The 27,324-nt window shown below is 29.3% G+C and overlaps 1 protein-coding gene across 9 annotated transcripts in view; it reads left to right on the forward strand.

The window, feature by feature from the left end:
- Positions 1-27,324, forward strand: part of LOC107451281 (adenosylhomocysteinase-like 1) — a 249,994-nt gene that overhangs the window by 145,364 nt on the left and 77,306 nt on the right. The window contains exon 1 of one of the 9 annotated variants that reach the window (XM_087151585.1): positions 19,671-20,143. The exons of the other annotated variants lie outside the window; for them this stretch is intronic. Coding sequence (XP_087007711.1) covers positions 20,108-20,143 — 36 coding nt within the window. The 5' untranslated portion in view covers positions 19,671-20,107. Of the gene's footprint in view, positions 1-19,670; positions 20,144-27,324 lie in introns of those variants that run through there. 9 annotated transcript variants of the gene reach the window in all.

Here is a 27,324-nt window from a genome sequence, read left to right on the forward strand (position 1 = left end):
CCAGAATACTTCGGAAAACAATCCTATACTAAAAAAGTGCATATTTTTATTTCCATAAGTAATGGTTAAGTTATAAAAAGTTCTCAATTTTTCAAGATGATTCATAAATATTTTATGTATATAATGTAAAACTATATTATACATTTATTCAGGGAAGTGATAGTATTACACTTTTCTCTATAAAAAACCTTATTGACTAATAATTTTAAAGATGAGCGAAATAAAATCATTTTATATAAAAATTATAACTGTATTCGTACTCGTATGCATTGTACTCTTCTTCGATTCGAATGGTGAATAAATAAAACGTGATAAAATAGGAAAAACAGCTATTATACAACTATTGTTCTGATAGAATATTTTTCTTCGGGTTCGAATCCCAGCGATGGACGGTTGATACGAATCCGCATCTGGCTTGCACCAACCACAATGCGGACGTGAAATATCTTCAGTGGTAGACGGATGATGGGTTAGAGTCCCTTTGCCGTCAGGCTTACCGTGGGAAGTTCTCGTGGTCTCCCTCTCTACATAACGCAAATGTGGGTTGGCTCCACCAAAAAAGTCCTTCACGAAGGCAAATTTCTCCCAATACTTGATCCAGGAGTTCCCTTGTCTTCTGGATTGGGTTCAAAATTACAAGGCTACGGAGTTGAACGTTAGTAGTCGTAAACGCAAAATCAAAAATTTTTTATATATAAATAAGTTTAGTCATTATTGAAAGATAATCACAACTTAGCTTTATTATTGGTACAGGGAAAAGGGGGGGGGAACTTTAATAAAAATATTTAAGATAGTTTTTTATTATATTAATATAATGAAAAACTAACAACTATTTAAAAAAGAAAAACATAGTAGCGAAGTTGAAGAAAAGAGAAATAAAATAAAAATAAAAATTATTGTATTGATTCTTAAAACAAAACTTGAACGTTAAAAATATTTTCCAGATAAATGTTATCCATGTTAAAAGAGATAACTATCAAAATGATAAAAGAGATAACTACCAGAAAAGATTTTAAAAATGCAAACTTGGATAAAAATAAAAGTAAAAAAAAGATTACATGCAAAAGCAAAACAGAAAAAATAAGAATCGATCTTAATTTTTGAAAGAAAATTTCAAAGTTAAACATCTCTTTTCCAATTACTGTATTTTCAAGAAAAAGTGAATTTTAAAGTCTAATAGAAACCCTCTTAATTGCCGCCTCATAATAAAAGCATCTATAAAAAAATAAATAAATGAATAAAAGTAAAAGGGGAAAAAAATGCTCTTAATTTTTAAATGAGATTGAACACTAATAATCTCAATTCAACTTTTTCACATCGCCGTATTCTTAGAAAAATGACCTTGAATGAACACTCGTTAGACCAGAGGTCGCCAAAGTGGTCTATATAGACCCCCAGGGGTCTATTTAACATAAGCGGGGGTCGATCTGAGCCAGGGGGTCGAATGGGGGTCGATGATCCGAACCGGAAGGGTCGATTGGTCGAAGGATTATCAGTATTTTTCAGATATGTGACAATTAGAAATAAAAGAAGACTTGGAAATATATACAGGTAATCTTCAAAAATTGAGCGACGATTTTAAACTGCGTTTTGTTGATTTGGAAAACATTGACATCCCTGATTGGATTATTGTGCCATTTTCTGCTCAAATTGAAAACGTGGACATCAACCTGTAAGATGAGCTTGCTGAATTATTATGGGGATTTGAAGCAAAAATTTAACAATAAAAATTTTTAGAAATTTAAAAATTTAACAATAAGCAAATTTTGGACAAATATAAATATAATGCAAAAATATGTAAGACTTTACGTAATAGCTCAGCCATTTATGATAGCATTTCCAAGTTCCTATATGGTTGAAGCCGGTTTCAGTCACGTAAATTCAATCTTAACTAAGAACAGAAATAAATTAAATGTGGAGTTTCGAGGGGATTTAAGATTAAAATTGACCAATTTTGAACCCAATATAACGAATCTTGCAGAAAAAAAACACCAGGCACACCCATGTCCTTGATTAAGAAGCAATAAATCCGTAGTTACTTTACTTATTATTTCTACTTACTTATAATTACTTATTATTTCATAAATATTGAGGTATTTATATTTCAATATTAATATATTTTTCATAAAACTATTGTTACACTTTGTACTATTACTTTAATAAATGTTCAAAATCATAAAAAAAATGCGCAAGCACAGTATCTAATAGAGTTTTATTTTAATTAACAGAAAATTACTTTTATGGGGGTCGATGGAGATTTCGAAAAATTATGTAGGGGTCGATGATCAAAAAAGTTTGGCAACCCCTACGTTAGACACTAATTTCATTTCGATCATTTAGATAAATTAAAGTGCTGTCATAATAAAAACGCTGATAAAAAGCCAGAGAGCTTAAGAGAAACAGGAGGAAAAGAAATAATTCTTAGTTCTGAAATATAATTTTAACGTTGACAATCACAGTTGCAATATGTTACCGGTTTTCTGTCTCACCGAATAGTGACAACAAAAGAATTAAGTCTATTTATTAAGTCTATTTATTACACTATAGTTAATACGGAAAAACAAGCAAAAATGAAACAAATGGAGAAAAAAAAAAGTTCTAAATTTTTAAAACATAAAATGCGTAAAAAACGACGAAGTTCACTTACCTGAATAAAATTAAAAAATAAAATGTCACCAAAACAAAATTCATTGTTTCAGTTTAAAGATCTATATTCAATTCCTCAAATTTCGCTTTTCCATTTGTCTTATCTTTTCTTTATGATCTTATCTTTTCTTTAACGGGTATTTAGATAAAGTGCAGATTATCTAGGTAGTTTTTATTTTATTTTATAACCGTCGTTGAACAGCCAACCCAATTTTATGGGTTTACGGCTACTAATGCTCAACTCCGTAGCCTTGTAATTTTGAGCCCAATCCAGAAGACAAGAGAACTCCTGGTTCGAGTATTTGGAAAAAATTTGCCTTCGTGGAGGACTTTTTGATGGAACTAACCCGCATTTGCGTTACACGCAGAGGAAGATAACGAGAACATCCCACGGTTAGCCTGACGGCAAAAGGACTCTAACCCATGATCCGTCTACCACTGAGGATATTTTACGTCGTCATCACTGTGGTCGGTGCAAGCCGGATGCGGAATTCGTATCGACTGGGATTCGTACCCGGTTCGCCTCATTGGAAGGCGAATGCTCTATTCCTTGAGCAATCGCGGCACTATCTAGGTAGTTTTATTTTATTTTATAACCGTCGTTGAACAGCCGACCCAATTTCATGGGTTTACGACTACTTACGTTCAACTCCGTAGCCTTGTAATTTTGAACCAATCCAGAAGACAAGGTAACTCCTGGATCAGTACCCCCAGAGGTATTGATTTGTTGTGGGAACATGGAGGACTTTGAGACTCGACAGATTTAACGTGCATCAGTCCCCATTTACTACACGGGGAGTCTTCGGCCGGCGAGGATCGAACCCACGACCTCTTGGATATGGGACCAGCGCCCTACCGACCAGGCTATCCCGGCCCTTATATCTAGGTAGTTTGCAGTTTGTTCAGATAATTTGAGAAATGAAGCAATTTTCGGCTCTGTAACAGATCTAAAACTGAACTAAACTCAGTGGCGCGACAGCCCATTGAGAGCCAAGGCATACTGTGCCCATCTCAGTTTTGTTGACCTTGGGCTCTGGTGTGAAGGAGCAGATGTTCCAATTTGGTGGTCGGCGGAACGCGGAACCCCCAGTGTTTGGTTCCCAAGCATGGTACTCCGATTTTGCATGCTTGATTCTTGGTATCAGATCAGACTCTTTAACAAATCAGATTAGCTAAATAAACTGTAGAATAAGTGATTTCTACACAAACAAAAGTACCAATATTTCCACCTCGGCAATAAAATGTATTGTGCTGTTATGTAATGAAACTTGAAAAGCATATGTCTGGAAACAATACCAAGGAATAGTTTGATGTGAAAATGTCACCTTCGAAAAAGTGTGGCTTATCACTCTATTGCCCAAGCTCATTCATTGTCGACTACAATTAGAATTCCAATATGAAAAGAGGCAGAAGGCTTCGTGAACTATAAATTAGTAGTATTTCAGTGTACAGAATATAATTTACCACAACCTTCTTCATTAACTATTTAAGAGTAGATTTCATTTATTTCAGAACTGTTATCAGTGAGCCTTTGTAGATTATTTAAAGGATGAATTTTAACAAAATCTCTTCAAATCCCATTCAATCGGTAAACCATTTTGCATATTTGATGAGGGACTATTTAAACCTTAACTTAACAACCCGAAATGTCTTCTCCGGTATTGAATCTGCCGGAGACTCGCCGTAAATTGTCTGTAAAGCGTTATTAAAACTGAATGTTAATACCCCTCCCGTTTTCCCGAAATTCCTAAAAGCGGGAAAATGCATAACCGGCAGTTCTGACTGCTTGGAATGTTTACGATTTCTTCCTCTTTTGTGTTTTCGAATTCTTGGCGTGCACACCATTTTTATTGCTTCTTGGGTTCCTCCAGTATAAAATCATTCCCTCTCCCGAATTTAGTACAAAGGAGATGGGATATTAAAGTTGGCATGGAAGTTTTTCTCTTTGACAGTTCGAAGTTACTTAAAGCTTGTTTGTTTTAGGAAGTTACTAGAGTTTTAAGGAAGTACTTTTGGGTTCCGAAATGGCGAAATGAACGTCTTCAGAGTGTTACATTTTGCCAACTTTTTAAAAACTGCTCCAATAATAATTTTTACTTGAGGATGAAAATAAGGAATACGACGAGGAAACCATAAAACTAGAAAACTTTGGGAAATGTGAGGATTTATCTTGTAACTTTGCAACTTCATGAATCGTGATATTGTGGATCGTTTGGATTTTATGCATTTATTTGTATAAAGCTCTTTGATTTATCATGGTGATCGAAAAATTTTTTGCAATATTTTAATTTTTTAAGTTCTTTACATTTCACACAATTTCAATAGACGTTTATGTATTATTAGGATTAGTAAGTTTCATTCTATTATTTATATAATAATGCGACAATGAATCTAGTTGATTTTTCTCTTTTCCCTTCTCCTTTACGTAATGTTTTTTTGGCACTGTAGAGTACATATATTTTTTTAAATACATCATATTTCTCTTAAAATAAAATCGTAGTGAACATTAAACGCGTAATATTTTTTCTTCAGCTTTAATTCTATAACGTATAACAAAGTATTTTGGCAAGAATTAAATTATGGCAGCTAGTTCATTCTACAGCTGCTACCAAACATTGTGTACTGAGCTATAGATTTAGTAGGACTGGACTATTTTTGTTACCAATTTGTGAGATATTTTTAAAGTTTCTCAAGTATGACGTAAGCAACTTGCGATTTGGAACGCGAGGAGTTAGTTTCTAAGAGATACACACATAACTCCTAAATCGGCTATTCTAATCAGTTGTATCGAATGAAAGAAATTGCAGCATGGTTTCAAAAATCATTTCAATACTTTGGGACATTTCTGGAAAAAAATTCGAATCTTTTTCATAAATTGCTGCTAAACAAACAAAGTAAATTTAAAAAAATCAATAAAATAATTAAAATTTATTAAAAAATTAAATAATTTTAAGAAATAATAAAATAATTAAAATTCATTGAATAAATTAAATAAATCAAACAAATGAAATAAATGATTGAAATGAATAGAATAAATGAATAAAATAAGTAAATGAAATAAATAAATGAGTTAAATAAATGAATTAATTATAAAAACGCGATGGAAAATAATAATTCCGCTATTAATGTTTTGCATTACTAGATCCTTTATTTTGGAATTGGATACCCGCAAGTGACGTCATCGTAGGTAAATCGTTTCATTTGTCGATTCAGAAGCCAATCAGGTTCGACACATGCATGATTTAGCTTGCTTGTGTCCAATTAATGTATCCAGTTAAATCTAGTTAAAATCACACGATTGGGCATAATCACTTCACTTTTTCTCGAGTTGCAAGTACCCAATTGAGACAGTATTATGAAATGTTCTCATTTATCAGTTAGTCCAATATCAGTTATGTTTCAGTCAAATTATTTCAACAATTGATATGTGTTGAAGAATTTCTTTAAAATTAATTAATTCAGACACAGAAAAAGAAGAATAAACTATTTTAAATGAATACTTTGTGTGAAATACTTTTTTATTAATGCTGTGTAAGTAATGTTTCTTTCTTATTGCTATTGCACGAAACTGTCGCAATGTATCGTCGCATCTGTTTTTCTTCCATTTTCTTATTCAATTAACGGTAGAAGTGTTAAATTCTTTTTTTATATCATTTATTCTATCCTTGTTGTGTTTTTATTTTCTTATTTTGTTTTTCCTGGACCTTACTTTTTTCCCGTTAAATAAAGTTTTTATCCTTCAAGAATTCTTTTTTTTAATAAAAGTACTGTAATGGAAAATGGCGAAAGAATTTTACTTCGAAGAAAAGAGGAACTGTCAGATACTTTGAAGGTGAAAGAAATATTTCTAATCTTCTTAATTGTCCCCAAGGTTTTACAGTTTGGACAAATTCCACTAAGAATTTGAGGAATAGTCAGTAACAATAGAAATAATTTCTTTATATTTGCTGTGCGTTCTTTGCTCTTTTAGTATGCTAACTTTTAAGTTTAATGCATTTCTTATAATCTTGTTGATGTGTTTATAATGTTTTTATTGAGAGATGGAGTTTTGTTGGTATTGCTTACTTATTATAGTTAGAAGAAATACAATTTATTCTTAACTCTATTCCAATCGCGATTTCTTTTTTTTTTTTACCATAGGGGGACGTTTGCTTTTGAAGTAACTAATTCCAAAAAACTGTCGGAATTTCATATTGTTAGTCAAAATATAAATAATTTGAAAATATATTTGTTGAAAAGCAGCATGGTGCAAAACAAATGAATAAATATCTTAAGTTATGCAAAAACTTCGGTGTTTTGTATTGAAACTGAAATCGGAATTCTTTAAAGGGATTGTAATCGATATTAAGCTGAAAAATGGTGTTAATATTCTTTAAATAAAATCGTCTTAATTTAGACTCTGTTATAAAACTAGGTTTGTGTTTTTAATATGTGATAAGCGTCGAAAACTAGTTTAAACCCTAAAAAACTTTGTCTGCTACACACAATGTCATAATGATTGTGAAGTTTTTTATGGTATATTTAAAACATTAATTTAAAATACTCTATATAAACATATAAAAAGTTAGTGTATAACTATTAGTATAAAGTTAACAACAATTATTTTAAATAATATATTATATTTTCGAACAGAACAAATTTTGACTTATTTTTCATATTTTTTTTATTGTTACATTTCATTTTCCAATTCTTATCTTCTCAAGGGATTTTGAAACATATTCGTTGAAATCCTTTATCAGTGCAACTATTTAAATTTTCCTTTTATAAAATGGAAAATAATTTTTTTGTCGTTAACTTAAATTCTCAACTAAACTAGCTGTTATACATTTAAATCCTAGCATGAGATTAAACGGAATGGATAAAAGAAAAAAATAAGATAAAAGAGAATGAATTTTAATACTATAATAAAATTATAAAGGATTCTGAAAAAAAAACTGCTTTTCTAGTAATTTAACTTCTAAACTTGTAGTTTCATGTTACCTTTTTTACTTAAAGGAAAGATGGCATAAACAATTTTTAGAATGCCAAGGAAAAACTTCATTAGTATCAAGAATTAAGCTGGAAATAAACTATAATAATTTTATACTTTTTTAAATTTAAAATTTTTCCATTTGCATATCTTTCCGCTTTTGGGATTTTCTTTTCTATGGAATGATTCATTCCAAAAAGAAGAAAGTATTCAATTTTTTCCGTCGTTATAATGTCTTCTATAAAACAACTTAACAACTATAAAGTTTCCAGAAGATATTTTGTTAGCATTAATTGATAGTTATTTCAAGTATATTTATGCAATAAATAGTTTATTTTCGAGTCTTTTTTTTCCCCAACCTATGTTAAGTTGTACAAGAAAATTTGTAATTTAATATTTAACTTTAAACCCTATAGCCAATTTACTATTTATGGTATAAATTATGCAATATAAGTTATTATTTATTTATTTGTTTATTTTCGAGGTTTTGGACTTGACAGTTTCATTTCAGACTTTTAATGCCATGCTTTTAACCCCTGGTTAAGACCATCAAAAGTTGACACGTATCAAAATGTTGCCAACACTGCTTTAAGATGTCAATAAATAAATAAATATTGTGTAGAAATAAGTATCCTATCATCACGTTTTTATATCTAGAATGAGTTGAAAAAATATCACAAAATTAATCGAACAAATATTTGTACACCAATTCAAAAAATTTTTGGTTGAGAAATAATTGAGCTCAGGAATTTGAAGAGCGTCTCATGACAACATCGCCTTGTAGAAATAGTGTTAACAATGGGCATTTAGATTTGCTTCAAATTTGCAAAATATATTTAAATTTTCGATTGAGTTTATACTTTAGGAAAATAAATTCAAGATTAAATTCACTTCTTTTGAAATAAAGGTTTTTTTTCCCCCTTCAAACTATTTATGATATTGAATCCAATTTTTTAGAAAAGTACTTTATAGATTTCTTTCTATTTAACGAAAAAATATGAGATAAGTGATTGAATTTATAAATTTCATGCTTGAATAAAAGCGTTTCTTTGTTTACTTGCTTGCTTAAGGGCACGTAGAGGAGCTAAAGAGCATAAATATTGCATTACAGAGTGATTTTCCTTTTCAAAATTAATAACTTCAATTCTTTAGCAAAAGATAGCAGTAAATTGAAGTTTTTCACCACACCAAATGTTTTAATCATATATATATATATATATATATATATATATATATATATATATATATTAATAAAAACACTAAAATTCTTTTCATAAATGTCTTTGGTAAAGATTAGGTGTAGAGGTATTCTATTTTGGAACTTAAAGGCTGAAAACATACCAATGAATAATAATTAGATTTATATTTCAAAGGAGTTATTTTTAGAATCTTTCCCTCTTTCACTTCCATACTAGGAAGCATTAAATGATTTTCCTTGATGCGTAGGGTTACAAGGTATGCGACGATTGAGCCTTTTCACCTCATTTTTTGTTAGTATTTAAAGCAGGAGCAATTGTTTTTGCGTGACTCTCTGTATGATGTATTCCATGTAAGATGTGCCGGAACCTTTTGGTGTTTTGTCCATCCCCTCCCTTGTGGAGACGGGATGTGAAATGTTATAGCCACCAGCCTACCCGTAAATAAAACGAATGACCTGCGGCGCTTATGGTTAAACCCCAAGACTCTGGATCAACGCACAATTATACGTGATCTTAGTTTGGAAAAAAAAAAACAACTTGTGATTGATACGTTTTTACTACGTTTTTATGAAATTCCAGTCACTTTCCCACTAGCTAGAGAACTTCAATCGTTCCCTGGCTGAGATTAGTAGAATTTTTCGTCATGGGATATTATCAACCTTAACTTCGGCCACTTTTCGACTAACCGGAATTCATCCTCATCCCTCATAAGGAAACTCGCTGACTCAAAACTAAAGAGGAGAAAATAATAAAATAAAATAAAATGAGCCTTTAATTTTATACTGATTGGAACCTTATTCAGTGGCAGGCCAAGAATAAGGATGTTTTTGCTGCATTAATAAGGATTTCAAAGTACTTGAATGTTAACAGCGGAAACATCCAGGTGAGGAATGGGGCAGAAAAAAGATTCTTAAGGCTTTGGCTCACGAAGGAATGTCGAGTCAAAATAAAAACTTATAGAGCTACGTTTTTTTAAAAATAAACTAAAGGAAAGAGTTTTTTTAAATGTTTATTTTTGTCTGACATAAGTTTATTTTGTAATATATTTTTTATATTTTATTTTATATTTTATTTTTATATTTTTTTTCTAAAAGTTTCATGTATTTTGTTTTGTTCCTTTGAATTTTCTGGTGGATTATTTGTTTTTAGTGCAAGACATAACTGCTTAATCGAGTCCAATGCTTTTTAGAACTGAGTTTTATGATTAAAAATGAGTAGAAAAAAATATATAAAATTTTTATCGAGAAAAAAGAAACTAATTTTACTGAATGACTTTATATTTTATTTAATTCTTCTTTCATAATTTTTTAGTGTAAGTTTATTTCACTTTTTCTGAAGAAGGACAATAGGAATTTAAATAAAATAGTCACTATTTTCTTTCCCACAACCACAACATAAATTTTCCATTTAAAACCTCATTTATATAATGAATTCAAATCTTACTCTTTATTATGCAAAATTTTATCTTCAAGTCTTTCTGGTGGGAATACGTTTGTCTTCGTAATTGGACATGATAATTTTGCAGGACCATTATTAATATTTATGTTTTTTTGTCACAAGTACATTTTTAATTTAGCGCTATCGCATTAAGAACAATTAGTAACCATTGTATTATCTCTTTCAGAATTTTCTTTCTTGTAACAATGACTGTACCAAAAGTAAGACAGCAAATGAAAATCACTACCGAAACTAAGAATCTAGGTGTCAACAATTTAATTGAAAATACCAAAATCACGATGTTTATAATTGTATCGTTTTTCTTTAATTATTAATTTAAATAATTAAAGCAAAAACACAATCATTGAGATATTTTGTTAAGTTTTTAAAAGTTTAAATTTGTAAAAAAAGTAAGCTTTTGTAACATCTTTACACACAATACTACTTACTTAATGTAAAGTTTTTATTTCCATGTCAATGTGCATAGTAATGTTATATTTTATTTGTATTTCTTAATTTACGTTAATTTTTTTAAATTTTATTTTATTAAATTTTTTTTGTTGCAAATTAGCATTATTATTATTTATTCACAATATTTTTGGCCGTTTTTTTTTAAATTCAGAAAAGGCATTAAACTATAAATCAGTTTTGACTTTTCTGAAACAAGCCAATTATTAATTTACTGCATAAATTTGAAGTTTGCGCATTTGTACTACAGTCAAACCCCGCTATAGTGAACCTTCAAGGGATCGAAATTTCGGTTCACTATAACCGAGAGTTCACTATATCCTTTATGCAGGCAATTTCACTAATGGTTCCCAAACTCCTTCCTTTTATTACATTATATTCATATAAATGACTGAAAAATAATGTAGTAGCAAAAAATTTGTTATTTTTCATCACTCTTCGTCTCGTTTTCGAATAAAAATTAGTAATCTTTAGCTGATGAGCAATCCTCAACATCAGATATGGAAACACTTCCCGACTCTCAGATAATTTTTCCTGAATTTCTGTTATTCCGCTTTTTAAACCTGTCTAACCTGCCATTCGAGCACATAAAAGTAGTTTCTATAGATGGTTTTAAAAATCGGTATTTGTATTTATTTTGAAGTAGAAATTTCATAATTATTACAAAGAAAATGGGGGGGGGGAATCAGTCGAAGACAGAAAAAAGTTCATTATATCCAACTTCCTCACTTTTTTGGTTCACTATATCCACTAAAAATAACATTATACGTGCATAGCAAGGCACGGGACCGAGCATTTCGTTCACTATATCTGGGAGTTCACAATAAGCCGTGTTTACTATAGCGGGGTTTGACTGTAATTACATTTTCTAATATATTCCAGTTAAAGATTTAATCATTTGTATACTTTGGTCCGCTTCAGATATTTATTAAGTTAAAAAATCCGATGTTAATGAAGAAGAAAAAATTCCACTTTCTTTTATTGCTCGCTGTTGAGAACTTTTACGATGTTGTAAATTGATAAGTAACAAACGTCAAGTTAAACATAAAAAACAAAAGTGGAATGTTTTGCATGCAAACGATCCACTCATTTCAAACTCTTACATGAAGGATCTTTGGAATATGAATACAATCTTGAGAATTATTGATTGTTTTTTCTACTAATTCTATAACCCAGAAAATTCTGCATTCTGAAAGATCGTGCTGTCATCTGTCTCAAGCTAATCGATTATTGGAAAGGAAAAACCACCGACAAAAGGCTCTCCACTAAGTACAAACACAACCAAATTGTACTTGGCTACATTATTGTTACCCTCATAATTGGGTACCATCTCCCGGGATTTCATTACTCCCGGACAATGACCGGATAAAAAGGAGAGGACTACAAATGAAAAGCGGAAATTAAGAACGTTATTCAAGATGTCGAGAATTGATCGGCGACAACGTGGAATGAAATCCTTAAGAGCCATTTTATTAAGAAAAGTCGATGAAGAATCCAATACAGCCGGGTTTTTTTTTTATTCCCTGGTTTGATTCTAAACATCTTTGTAGGCTGCGATAAACACTTGGGGCATAAGATTTTGTCGGGAATACATTGGAATGGAATGGAAGGAGTGATTTTGTGCTACGCTGGGCAGAAAATCGATTTTACGTGGCGTAAATAAGCTGGCGCTTTCATACTTTGTTGAAATACTTCTTTGGATAGAGATCTCTACTTCTTGAAGATGGGGAGGAAATGGTGACTAAATTGTATGTCATGTTATTGCAATGTTGGAAAGGAGAGGTGGCATGTTATTTTTTATTTTTTTATAAAAAAAAAAGCCAGTTTTATGGATTTTAATGCTCTGTTTTAGTTTTGGCGTTGCGAGACTCTGGTTCTCTATGCCACTGATACAATTGGCAACAATGCTTTTCTTCTTCTTTACAATTAACTTCTTTTTTTTAAATCTATTTTTTTATTATTAAATTCATTTTTATGCTAGTTATTTTTATAAACATTTCTTTTGGTGAGCAATTCTTGTAAAAGTTTCTTCACATTTTAGATGCATACCATCTTTTAAAGCTATTTTCCGGTGGTTCTTTTGTCATGCAAAATAATGCTTTTTTTCTGTCGTCATTTTTATTACTGTTATTGGAGAAAATAGGTTTTAGAACAAGTTCTCTAGCTAGCGCTTTTTAGACACTGTTTGAAAATGAGCAAACCAGTACCAGATGATCTTTTTCAAAACTATAGTTTGTTCACCAAGAGTTGGCATTTGGCTTCGCGTTCATCACGTAGTATCCGACGATACTATTTCGTTATTTTTGGAAGATGGATGCGAACAATCCTGAACAAGGTTGCTGTTTGGCGATCGTGTAATGAAAATATTTATTTCGCGATCTTTATGTGCATTTTTTTTTAACATTAAATATTTCAAATTTGATATTTCTCTCTTTTGAGTGAATAGTTTGTCCTTTTTGAGACTTGCGTTTGGCGCGCATTAAGGGTTGTCTCAATTTCAAGCGCGGAGACGTTTATTCTCTTAGTCCCTCGCTGAAATGAACTCTTCGCCCCAGGAGGTGGAGCCATATGCCAACTCCTGGTGAATGAACTATATCTAACCATCTCTAATTAGATCTGTAGAATATGTAAAAGATTAGGTCGTTAAGTATGAAATATTTAGCGGAAAAAAACCCGATTGAATTGGTTGATTGCTTACAAATATACGGAGCTATTTCGTTCATCAAATTATACACCACTATTTTCTGTAGACTTTTTTTCCATGTAAGCAGCATGTTGTGCAGACAAGTGGTTTAAAACTCTTGGTGACGAGAGGTAATGAATTCCTGGGAAGTCAGCTTTACAGAATTTTCTGTAATTTGTTTTCCAATTAAAAAGTTGTCCAACTTTTGGTAGAAGTTGCAGTTAAGTCAGTTGAGGATAGATCTAGTGAATATGTAGGGTGATAAAAAATTTACGATTCCTGTAGTTTTGCTGTAGTCATTTGTACAGTTTGTGGTGCGGCAATGCCATGCAATAAGACAGGAGATGAACTGATGACCATTCTATACTATTTTTCAGTTTTTACATTATTTCACTTAGTTATTTGCAGTATATTTCGATGAGCTAGTTTTAATAAAATCCGAATTTATCACGGTAGCACTAGAGCAGTATTCCCTCACCGTCAATTTTTTTGGGTTGAATATAGCATTTTAAAGTGAGTCTGATATTGTACACAAGAGCTACACTATTGATGTTTCACATGGTCTGCGCTGGTGTGATTGTGCGAATTTCTCACCCTACCTTTTTCAGTCAAATTAATTATTTAAAAAAAGTGTTTTCAATATTTTTTTTAAATCTTACGATGGATTTTTTTTTAAGCAGGTGCGATACGTAACTTCTCAACCAAAGTGGGAAAATATTAAGCCAATGTCCAATAATAAGATGTAAAAGCCGACATTTCTACAAATTTCATCATTGATGACCTAATAGACCAGGAGAAAGAAGAAAAATATTTTGTAACTGGAAAATAAATCTTTTCTCCAGATATTCGTTCCCGTTTTTGATCAGTTAAAGATTGATCAATTTCTTGAATTATAAGGAAGCTTTACCAAGCTAACAATGTCTTGATCAGTTACAATAAAGTTTCTCGTGGAACGCTGAATTTTGAATTTCAAATAAAATTAAATGGAAAAAAAAATAATAAAGAAGGAAAAATATTTTTTACATAATTTGAATATTTTATTAGTTCTCAGCTAAATATTGGTATTTATACTTTTCATGTAATATTTAATAAGAAAATATTCCATTCTTACAGCTGTTTGCTTTGATGGTAATAAAGCTCCCAAGAATCATGAATAATATTTTAGTTGTTATAAGTTTTGTATATAAAGTTAAGAGAAGGTTTTCTTACATCTTTAATTTTGACTTTTAAGTTTACCTATATTTAAAATTATTTGGAGTAAATACCATTAATCCAATATCTTTAATTTATAAAACTATTTTACTTTCCGTTTGATAATAAATAATTCTTTTTTTCGTTTTCATTCTTTATGTAATAAATCGAAGATGATTAAAATTAAACACTCTGTCAACGAAAGGCTGGAGAAACGTTTTTTTTTTGCAATGGTCGTTTTTTTAATGAAAAATTCGAATCTTAATGGACTCTCAACCTGTTCTCAATTAATCTTGAATAATTATTTCAGCACTTTCATCAAATTCAAATTAGACGCATCAAACGCTTTAAGGCTTTTGAAGTAATTAAGTTTTTGTGCTTCATCGATCCTAGTACCATTGCAGCAAAAGTTAAAGGAACAGCAGTTTATCTATGAAGTGAAATATGTTGGTCCATTTCAGTCTATATTTTTCGAATATTTGACAATATTTTATCAACGGCTATTTCGGTCGTATGAAGGTGTATAGATATATACTTTATTATTAATGCTATCCCAGAATTTTTTTTTCTTCACGTTACAGAAGTTTATTTAGAGCAAAATGTTTTTTTTAAGTGCTTCAAAATTTTTTTTTATAATGAGCTAAATTTTTCTCTGCGTAATATTTTTACATCAGTCTGCTCCTTGGTATTAATTCCAAATAGACAATTTACCAAAATTTTGGAATTCCCAGTAAATACCATTACTATACATCGAAACAAAAAAATCTAGATTAAATGACTAATTTTTACATCTGTATTATATGTATTATATAAAAATGAAACAACATTAAATTTTACTTTGTCCTTTATGTTTTAAAGAAACCTCAAAAAGATTATAGAGTTAAGTGTCATTTAATTAATTATACCCAAGTATTATTGTAATTTTTCTTATTGAAATTACCAATACATCAAAATATTTATATTAAATTCCGTAGCTATGAAATCAATAAAGATTTCAAACAATATAATATTGAAATGCTTTGTAAATTTTTAAATAATGATTTCTCTATAAAGAAAATCATTTTATTTAAATTAATGATTTTATTTCCTTAAAAAAAATTAGCTGGTTAAAATCAACCAACTCTGCTTGAAAATGTATTATTTTATCACTTCAAATTACACTTATTTAATTATATTTTATAACCGTCGTTGGCCCAATTTTATGATTATATTGACTTTTTCCAATTTCACAAAATGAACGGAATCATTTCTATACCTGTTAAACTGTATCAAGAAATCGAAACTCACGCCACGCTCAAGTATTATCTCTCAACTCATTATTTGCATTTTCAGAATACCTTCCAATTATTCCATAACAATTTCCGTTTTTAGAAAAATTTGAATTATTAACTAAGATACCTGAGAGAGCAATTACCGTCAATTGTCTAACAATCGCGTCTGTTCATTTTTTTTTTACTGTACATAATAATGACTGAAATATACATGTCACTTATTCTGTTAAGTGGTGATAAGTTTTAATTAAATTCTCGTTTATCTTTAAATTCTTGACAGTGTGAAGATCTTTTGATGTTGATTTTAATTTGCCCCAATTAGTGTTACCTACAGTTTCGTAAAATTCTTTTTATTGTGTTCATTAATTTGTGATAAAGCTTGAAAGGGAATGTTTAAAAACTTTCGGGGAAAAAACTAATTAATGGCAAATTTATTAATATATATTTTTTATAATGATGCTCTTAGTATTTTTTTAATTTATTTAAAGGCAAATCCTTAAATATTAGTGCATATTTAAAACTGTAATCACATCAGTTTAAAGACATTTCATCGGGATTTTTTTTCCTGATGTATTCATTTTTCTACGATTACGATTCCGGCTTGTCATTGTTTCCGAACGAATTAAATACTTAATTACTTTATGATTGATTAAAAACAAAAATGTTCAACCATTAAAATTCATTAATAAAGTGTATTTTTTATCACTTTGAATTTTAATTTTTCTTGTAATTATTTCGTTGTTTTAATGTAGCGTGCCCTAATCTATGCATGAGTAAAAATTATATTAAAAACAATGCATAAGTTCCAATCGTAGACTCATTGGCTCATAATTCTTAGTTTACTTAATCAAAAATCGTTTTAACTACCATTAATTGTGAAGTCATCCTGCATCGCAACATTTAAAATTATAAACGTTAAACGATTTTTTGTGTTTTCTAAAAAACCCATCCGACTGGGAGTTATATATAATATAAGAATTTGTCAAACACTTCATTTTCTATAAATTATTAACTAAGTGTAGTCCTAGATAATAGGTCAATTATAAAGTCAAAGTTCCGCCCAAAAGAAGAAGAAAAAAAATCAGTCATTTAGGATTCCATAGTTGAGAAAAATTGGGAACCGCTGGTGAGAGATCTTTACATTTCAAATATTGTGCACATTGCTCAACTCAAAATAAGATGAAACTTTTTGATGAAGTTAGAGTACATTAACTACGATTAACTTGTTATTTTTTATTCTAATAACCACAGTTACATTATTTTTCGTCTTTTTCTTACTTTTAAGTCGAATTTTGATGTTTAGAAAAATCGAGAAACATATAAGGAATCAATAAAAAACTTTTTTTTAAAGGAAAACCTATGATGGTTTATGTTCTATAAAATATTGAACCTTACTCTCCTAACAATCTAATTACATATATATGTGCCCCAAATGTTTAATGAAATTTTAAATTCCTATCTCTACTTCCTTCCGTTTACTAACATTTTTTCTAAGAAAAGTGAGTCAGACTGATCAATTGAATCATCAATTTGATCTATGATCAATTTGGATGGATTTTTAAATGAAGTACAATTATGAATGCTATTACAAATTAAGAGTAAAAAAATTTTCACCAAATATTTTGTGAATGATTCTTCTTTTTAGTAATGGACTTAAAAGTAAAATGTTTTCTCCTTAATCCTGAAATCAAAAATATTTATTGCCCTTATCAATGGAAAAGATTAATTTTAAAAATCATTATTTGCTATGTATATATTCATGGCTTCAATTCATGTCAAAATTATGGGTTAAGTGATGAGTTGATTCGGATTTAAAACAGAGTGTAGAGAGTCTTTTTTGCTTTTCTCAAAGCAAGTCGTTTCTTTGAATTTTAACTTTAGTTTCTGATAAAAATTAATGTTTGCTTTCCTTTCTACGCAAAATAGTTTAAAACAAATACGTTTCATTATTACATTTACTCTTTCTAGTTATTGATTAAAATTTTGTTGTACTTCAATGACTGAATGGAAACGATATGTGAAGTACCTGGTTTTAAATTTCAATGGTGACTTACCTGGCGATAAATGTAAGCTCTTAGTATTTTGTCTACTACTGTTTTTTCTACGCACCTCATTCTTTTTGTTCATTTGATTTGAATGCTTTATTAATTAACAATAATTTTCTGCTTCTTCTGTTTATTTCCTTACAGGCACTTAATAACAAATATTAACTACAATCTTTTAGTGTTTATTTCTTTATGAAGAGTTGATAAACAATAGCTTCCTTCTCATTGTTGTTTATTTCGTTATAGCGGATTAATTAACAACGGGTTTCTCATTAATGTTTATTTCGCTTTGAAGGATCGATAAATAACTGCCTTCTCATTAGTGTTTATTTCGTTATGGAAGGTTTATAAATAAAGCCTTCTCATTAATGTTTATTTCGATTTAGAGGATTGATAAAACAATAACTGCTTTCTCATTAGTGTTTATTTCGTTATGGAAGGTTTATTGTTTATTTCGTTATGGAAAGTTGATAAACAATAATTTCCTTCTTATTGGTGTTTATTTCGTTATGGAGGGTTAATAAACTACTTATGTTTGTTTTTTATCTAATTAAAGAGAGTTAATAAACTATAACTGTCTCATGGCCTTGTTAATGTCTTTTCTCATGAGTAGTAAATAAATTTTTTTTAGAATGCTAGTGTTGAGGTTTTTGCATACGTCTTTTGTTTAAATTTGTCCTTAATTTGTCACACTCCTATGAATGTAAGAAAATTGTGAAAATTCTTTAAGAAATATGTTAGTTACAGTTAGTTTACAAATTTTGAATAACTTACTAACTAAAGAAGTTCAACGATTTGCAACGAAAATTGAAAGTTAAAATAATGATTACAAAATATCATTTTTAGTATATTTTGCGGAAGATATATCTTCCAGATAAGATATAAGAATATATATGTTCTTTTTCTCTTTAATGCGTTATTTATTTATTTATTTTTATAAATATGAGGGATATCAGGGTGGTTTCTTGGTTAACAAATTCTAGAGCGATAGTTAGAAGCTAGTTTAACTAAATATTTAAAAATAAAAATATTTGCTGTGCGTTTAATGTTACGATAGATAACTTTATAGCTTCTAAAGATTAAATGCAAATCAATACTTATTAAAAAATTTATTTATTTTCAATTTTCGTTGGTCTTTTTTAAATTTTTCTTCAATATTTGAGAGTGTTGCATTTTATAAAATTAAAGAATTGATATGATCACGATATTACTGAAATATTAACTCATAGTTCAATTTTATATAATTTTTGAATCATATTAATGGCACGTTTCAAGTTGTATTAAACAATTTTTGAATAAGATCGTATCATTTCATTTTTATCATTTATTGTACCATTTTTCAATTGTAATAAATAGTTGTATTGATAAATATAATTTTGTTGTTTTGATAAATATAATTTTGATGTTTTGATAAATCTAATTTTTTTTTCTTCATTCGAATAGTTCTAGAATAATAAATTGATTTTCTTATTTTTATGTCTTTATTCTTTGTATTAATTTCAAAACATCGAATAACATCTTAGTTGCAAATGTCAGAAAAAGAACATTTTGTTCATAAAAATAAGAGCAAAAGAAAAAAGAAGATAGTAATCAATACATTTCCACTCTTACTTATGCTGCTATTTTATATATCACACTATACCTGGAAGCCTTATTTGAAATGCTAATTCAGAATCAAAATTCTCTCTCCTAACCCCCCTTTTAACTCTTCAATCGTTCTCTCCTCCTCTACCACCTTCATCATCATCAAATAGCTCCCTTGTTCACTTTTATCCTCAGCATCGAGTTAGTGGACCAAATCGTTGATACTGATGCTAGCAGCGCCCTCTATTGGCGGTCTTCGATATCTTGTTGCGTTAAAGTCTTTTTCACTGTTCAACCTTCACAAGTATATGAACGCGCGAAGAAGCAAAGGGATACAAGGATAGCAGACGATTTTCGTCTTTTCTGTCTCTTTGCGTTTTTTTAAGTACTCAATCGGCAGCAGTGGTTATTCTAATTCTTATTTTTTATTTTAAAACATTCAATTTTTGTTGATTCAAAAATAATAAATTTCTTATTTGCTATTATTTTGTTTCGTTGCGATAAAGTTTAAATAGTGCAGAAAAAAAAATGTTTATTGCTCAAAATTAAATTAAGTATTAAATAAATAATTTCTTAACTTTAATTTTTTCACGATCGTTTTCATTTATACCTGAATGGTTAAAATGGCAGATAGTAGTACTGGCGAAAAGGTATTGTAATCTTTATTCTTTTTCCTTAATGTTTTTTATTTAGTCGAATTTTTAGTTTTTTTTTTCTTCCTTTATTACATTTGATTTTTATATGTAGTTTAGGTTTTAGTTTTTTATTTCTTTAGAAATATTTTTTCTCCAGGTACTGAGAAAATTTTCCGGATACATTTACTTTTGAATTGGGAAAGTCATTTTTCAAAATCCAAGATTTTAATTTTTTCTTTTAGTTTTTGAGTCAAAAGTATTGCTATACTACAATAAAAATTCACATACCATTCAAAAATAGTTTTTAGCAATGATATTTTATAATCCTCATTATTCCTCTTAATTGGTACCAATAAATGTTTTTTTTTATTTTTTCAATATTAATTACCAATTAATCCTTTCTAAGTACTAAAACTTTATTTTGATGGTCTCGTATTTATAGGCCACTAAATAGTTTCAGATGGGAATTATTAAGTTTAATGTATCTTTTTGTTTTCTTTTTGTCGTCTTTTATTCAATTGCTAGTTTTTTTCGAATTTATTCAATTTTTCATTAAGTTATTTTAAAACCATTGACAGGTTTGAGAGATTTCTTTTTGACTTGTATAATACTTTTGAAAACTGATTAAATCCTGGTGCGTCATCAAAAAAATAATAAATCTGAGAAATTGCTTGCAATTCCGCATGGTATTTCTCTTCTTAATTTAATCAAGGAACAATTATCTTTTCTATTTAAAGGTACATTAAAAATGGTATGGGTTTTTAAATTCTTTTAAAGTATTTGATTAAAAAAATTTAGACACATAATAAGTTTGGTTTTTTTCTCCCCACATTTTTTTTCTTATTTAATGTTTTTTTTCTTCATAAATTTATTTGTTTTGACTGAAATAGATTTTCTATAAAGAAAATTTTTTGTTTAGGAAAAATAAATAAAACATTAATTTCATACAACTTTAATGATAGTATTAAAAAATAAGAGTTAGAGAGTACAATGTGCCTGATGATTTCGAAGTATTGTAATTTTTATTCATCAAAAAATATCAAAATATGAAAATTCAAACCATTTTAAGAACATATCTTTAAATTTTTGAATTACAAAAAAGTAATTTACATTAAATTACTTTTGATTAAAATAACATATAATTTTTACTCCCCCAAAACGCTAAATTGAACGCTAAATCGCGTTTAAAATTTTATTTATATTAAATTTTTAATCCAAGAAATCATTTGGATATTGATTATTTTTTGTTATAATAGAAATGTTCTAAAACTATTCATTAGTCACTTTTTAAGAATAATATTTTGTTTGTTTTTGCAGTTGTCTGGCATATTCATAAAATTTTTAGGTTACTTCCTTAATAAGTCACGTGATATTTAACCAGCTTGCTAAAGTGTTATACAGGTGCAATTGTGTCGTGTTGCGAACAAACCTCTCAAAACTGCCAATGGTTTTGAAAAGTACAGAAAATTATAAAATAATAAATTATTTTAAATTGAATGAATGGATTTTTAATTTTCAGTACCTTCTCCCATTTTAGTTTTATAAGGATTTTAAATTATCATTGTACGTTTTCTTTTATTTTTGTTAATATTGTAATGGTATTTAATAAATTGTTTAGTAACATCGATCATAAAAAATTAATTAAAATTTCAAAATATACCGACAAAGGAAAATTACATTTCATCATGTCAAATAGTTTTTTTATACTATAGATTTTAAATAAAAAAAATTATTTTTGAATTTTTTAACAATTGAAAAGAAAATTTTTCAAATTCGAAATAATTCATCAAAATATTGTTTCATATATGCAAAAACGTGCACAACTACCAATCATATAACCTTTTTACTGATGGTTTTACACTAACTATTACGTTTTATTCGCAATTATTGCGATTTCGTAGTCAAAATTACGATTTTACGGTTGAGTAATAAAAATTACAGTTTTTGAGAATTTTCTTTATAATCTTTTAAAAAATAATTTACAAAGTAATATGAAATTTTGTTACTTGCAGCAAATGTTCAATAAAAATTAACACTTAAGTATTACTTTTTCTATTTTATAGTAAATTCTTGCATAATATTATTAATATTAGGTATATACCTATATAAAATTAATTAATAAAAACATCATCAAATTACCTTGATTGGAATTTTATTAACAATACATGCATTATTGTACTTCTGATTATGAATGCTAGTATGGAAAGTTGACAAATCTGCTATTGTTTGTAGTTTTCTTAGACGATACTGATTCAAAATAAACAAACTATATACTGATACAAAATAAAGTCAGTTACTGTTGCAAAACTACATTCTTTAATTCTTATATTATAATTTTTTGGTAGTTTTACGTTAAAGGGAGCCGTTGGCGAAAGTTAAAATTTTTTTCACCAAATCAAACACCAAACATAATGATCAATCAATTATAATCGTTGTTTATTATTTTTAATAATCTGATAAATCAAGGGATGTGAGTGCCATTGCCCGGTTTACCCTACACTTTTTAAGTGCAACTGCCCGGTATTCCCGACATAGATGTTTTTTAAGGTTAAATGCCACTGCTCGGTATACGTTTGTGCAGTATATCCAACACTGATTTTTTATTTAATTTATATTAAGTGCCATTGCTTCCAGTATTTCCTATACTGAACGTTGTAGTGAAGGTTGACGTTGTAGTATTTGCCTTTGTAGTATTGCATTGTAGTATGAACTTTGTAGTATTTGCCTTTGTAGTCCCGAATTCGCTCAACACGACTTGGCGATTTTTTACGGCTCCCTGTAACGAAACAGTACCATAATTTATTTTTTAATTTAAATTTCTCTATGACTTAAAATTCTTGTATTAATTTTTATTGTTGTTGCATGTAGTTTCACTGTTATTCATATTTCCCTTTTTAAAATCTATTACTGTTTAAATGTTCATTCTTTCATGTTATTTAACAACGAGCTGAAAACTTGGGACTTCGCCAGTATCCAAACACTCTTTAAAGACTCACTTCATAAGCTATAAATTCAATTTTATGTTTTCAAATAAAACAGCACACATTGTAAGCTACTTTAGTAAACTTCAGTTTCCATCCCATCGCTTTACTCATCAAGTTTAAAAGCATTTATAGAAGTTCCGAAAAAGTAAAGAGGAGAGAAAAAAAAGACTTTACTATTACGAAAACTTCGCCTCGCTTTTTCTAAGACGCGGATTAAGATGTATTTTCTTAAAACTTTCTTGGCTTCCTACCCTCACATCTTATAAGATTTATTCCGTCATTTTTTTTATCCAATTTATTTTTTATAAATAAAATGTAAGTTGAAATTCCATCGCAAATAATCTTTCTCTTCTGAATATTTTTTTTTTTAATACATGCGGGGTGTTTTGTAAATGACCACTCGTAATACATATTTTTATTTTTAGAATCCTTGCTAAAAATGAATTAAACTTTGTATATTTATTATTATTATTAGGGGTATTATTATTTATTGCAAATTACGATTTAAGATAGTTAGAGACGAACATTAAGAAAACCTGACTATTTGTTACTAAGAAAGGTGGGACTGAAAACAACAAAACTTGTTTGATTGCCGGAGGAACGACGGTGGACTCAATTGTTAAGAATATCTCCCAAGTTTTATCAAGCAATCGAGCTGGTCTTATAAGTTTTTAATCCTGCTTTCCTTATTAGAGATTCGACTGTGTTTTGAAAGCGTTTTTTATTTTTTCCTAACCTAAATAATTCCTAACCTTAATTTCCTATTTAAATGTGCATATTGTATTTCTTAATTTAGGGCAAAAATTTAAAAATTTATCTATATTTGACAAGGGAAGGGGTGATTATTACCGAACGCCTTATATATTTTATTTAAAAAAAAAATTTTTTTTTCTTCCCCTTTCGAAAATACACCGAAGAGCCATTACATTATGACCTCCCTCCATCTATAACAATGGGCTCGCCCAGGTTTTAATAGTTTCTCGCCCAGGAACAATGTTTTCATGGGGCACATTAGGACTCATAATCCTCATAGAACAATCCCTGACGTCTGTAAGCTACTTGAACATAGTTGCAGACCAGGTTCACCCATTCATGGCAACAGTTTTTCCTGCGGAGGGTGGTGTTTGCCAACAGGATAATGCACCATGTCATAAGGATCGAATCGTCGTGGATTGGTTCGAGGAACATTCCAGTGACTTTCAAGTCAGGTCTTGGTCCCCAAATTCACCTCACCTTAATCCAATAGAGCATTTGTTGTCCTACTAGGAAAACTAAATTCGTGCTGCCATGCTACCCCCTAGCAATGTGAGGGAATTGCAGGACCAGTTGGTGAGCACTCGGTACCAGATACCTCAGACTACCTATCAGCACCTTGTGGAATCAATGCTACGGCGGGTGCTAGCAGTTTTGAGGGCTTAAGGTGGTCCTACATATTGTTAGCAGGGTGGTCATAATGTAATGACTCTTCGGTGTATACCAGCACGTGTTTTAGTTCATTAATGTTAGTGAATAAACAAATGTATTGTAAATAACATCTGATAAAAAAAAGTGCTTAAAAGTTAGACAATTTAGTAAAAAACAGTATCTGTTTTGGTATTTTATTTTTTTTCTTAAATTTTTCTTTTTCTTTGTTTTTGTGTAGTTAAATCACGTTTTAGTGAAATGCATAAAGTAGTAAACCCTCTTTTTAATTCATTATTGTTTTGGTAGTAAAATGGTTTTTAAAGTTTATCTTTTCGATTTTTGGCTTGTTAAAACGTATGATTCAAATTAGGTAAAAAAAAGGAGTATCTTTTTTATTTAATATTGCTCAGTATGTTATTTTCTTTCCTTTCATCATTTGAATACCTGTTCTAATTTCTATTCAAACAATTTTATGATGTTTTTCTTGTCATTGCTAGAATAGAATAGAACTAATTAACTTTTTGATGACAGTATAAATTCGACAAGGAACTGTCGTTTATTCTGGGAGAACTACGTTTATGTTATGCTTATTAGTAGAACTATGTTATGCTAATTAGTGGAAATGCCTCTTCATCTCTTTATTTAGTTTCTTTAAGAAATTTTTTATTTTTCTTACAGTTCATTAGTGATTCATTGTACAACCAATGCATGCTCTATTATTCGCTACAGCATTGGAAATCGTAAATTCTCTAATCCTTAAATATATGGGCTTGTGGTAGACAATGCCTCTGCCAAAAACTAATTACTTCAACACATTCTTCTCTACCAAAATATTTAATATTTTAAACTTAAATGGCATGAGTATTTGAAAATATAGTGGATGTTTGAAATTTCTTAATAAAACATAACTTCTTAAGAAAAGAATGCTCTTAATAAAAGATAATTTTATTTTTTTAAGCATTGTTGAATTCATTTTGTAATTGGTGAGACTTCAAAGCATTCCTGGAACAAACTCTTATTAACTGCTGCAACTATTTCGGTTTTTATCTGAGAAAATTTCTTTCTGAAAAATTCAGCGAATGGCAACCAAAAATTTTCAAAGATTTTAAATCTCGCTTTTGATTTAATTTCACTGTTAGAGGGGTTTCATGCCTGTTATACTGCATGATTTGTTACCTTGTTTATCATACTTCTTTTCAATCTATAGTTGGTGCAGCATTATTGCGTCTGGTTTTTATGCTATAAAACTGCGCTCAATTAAATTCAATATAAATGCAAACTATTTTAAACCAATGTTTAGTTGTAAGTTTAGTAAAATATAAAGACAATTTTTAAACGCAGTCATTAAAGAAAATAAATTAGAATTTTGTTTTTTCTTTAAAAATCAGTGGGTCGCGGTCTCAACCCTTAACGTACCAATACTGTCATATAAGCGGTTTGGCACTTTTGCTCACAAAGTTCGATGCCTTGGTAAAAAAAAAATATTGTTTTATTATTTTTAACACGCATATATAGTATACTTGATTATATTATTATATTAAACTTCAAATACTTTTGGATCGTTACGGGTTTTTGTTTTAAATGTCTGTAGAAAATAGAAAATTCATTTAATTATTTTTGTAGTTCGAGGTTCGTTCCTCCCTGTTCACTCCTGTCACCGAGACCCACGTGGTTGCTTCTTATTCATCATTGAAAATCACTCATCATTGTTGATCATAAATTTCGATACAAATTGGGATTTCGGAAGAAAAAAAAATCATAAAGAAATATGGCCCTTTCAGCTTGCCAAATTTTTACTCTGTGGTTGCATTCCTGCGCCTGTAGAGTGACCCGTAAGGTATTATTTCCAACAAATGTAGCAGTCAATAATTCTGGCATTAACTATCGAATGTCCATTTGTTTGTTTCATCGTAATTCCTGTATACTTTTTTTTCCACCTTAATAATTTCAAGTTTCTAAGTCTTAAGTTTTTGACGCTGTAAAACCAACATTAAGATTCTTCGGCTTCCTTTACTGTTTTTTTACTATATAGAGAAATAGTTATCGTGTTTTACCAATGAATTCGACTTGCATTCATTTAATTATTTTTATGAAGAGTTATAGCGATACACCCATGTAATCAAAGGAAATTATTCTATTATTAACTGTGAAATAACTTCCTGGGTTATTTATTAACTGTGTTTATCAACTTTGCCTAATGAATTGCGATATTATGAAAAGGGATTAGGTTAAATTCAGCTCCCTAAATTCCAGAGTTCCGGTTAACTCATCTCACTGTAACTGTTATAAATCTTAGTCGAATTTCTCTCCTAATCCATGATTTTATCCTAATTCTAATGCATAATATAATTATATCACGTTGAAGTGTAATTGACAGTTCTTAGTGGATATCGGCTTGTTTGGTCTTTCCTATGTCGATATGCATTTCAAAGCATAATCTCATTTCATCCACGATTGTCAGTTAGGTTTCATTTTATAATAAATATATATTAATTTGTTGAAGCTTATACAGGCTTGGGTATTCCGCTATTATGATTCGAAACACGAAGTGTTAATTAATAAAAAAAAGTGTTTGAGTGAACTTTGCACAGAATGGAATTGAAAATTTTACTATTAGTATATTATTTTATATGGCATAATAAAGATGCTAGAAATTGAACTGCGCAATCTGATTTAATTCAAAATGGTTATGGATATTTTTTATTACCTAGCTTGATTTACTTTTTTAAATTTTTTTTGTTCCAATATTGACGATTTTGTGCTGTAATTGGCTTATGCACGCAAAAGTGGCGCATGAAATTAATTCAT

This window comes from Parasteatoda tepidariorum, chromosome 9 (assembly GCF_982258835.1).
Source record: "Parasteatoda tepidariorum strain Cologne lab strain chromosome 9, Ptep-v5.0, whole genome shotgun sequence".
NCBI classification, from domain to species: Eukaryota; Metazoa; Arthropoda; class Arachnida; order Araneae; family Theridiidae; genus Parasteatoda; species Parasteatoda tepidariorum.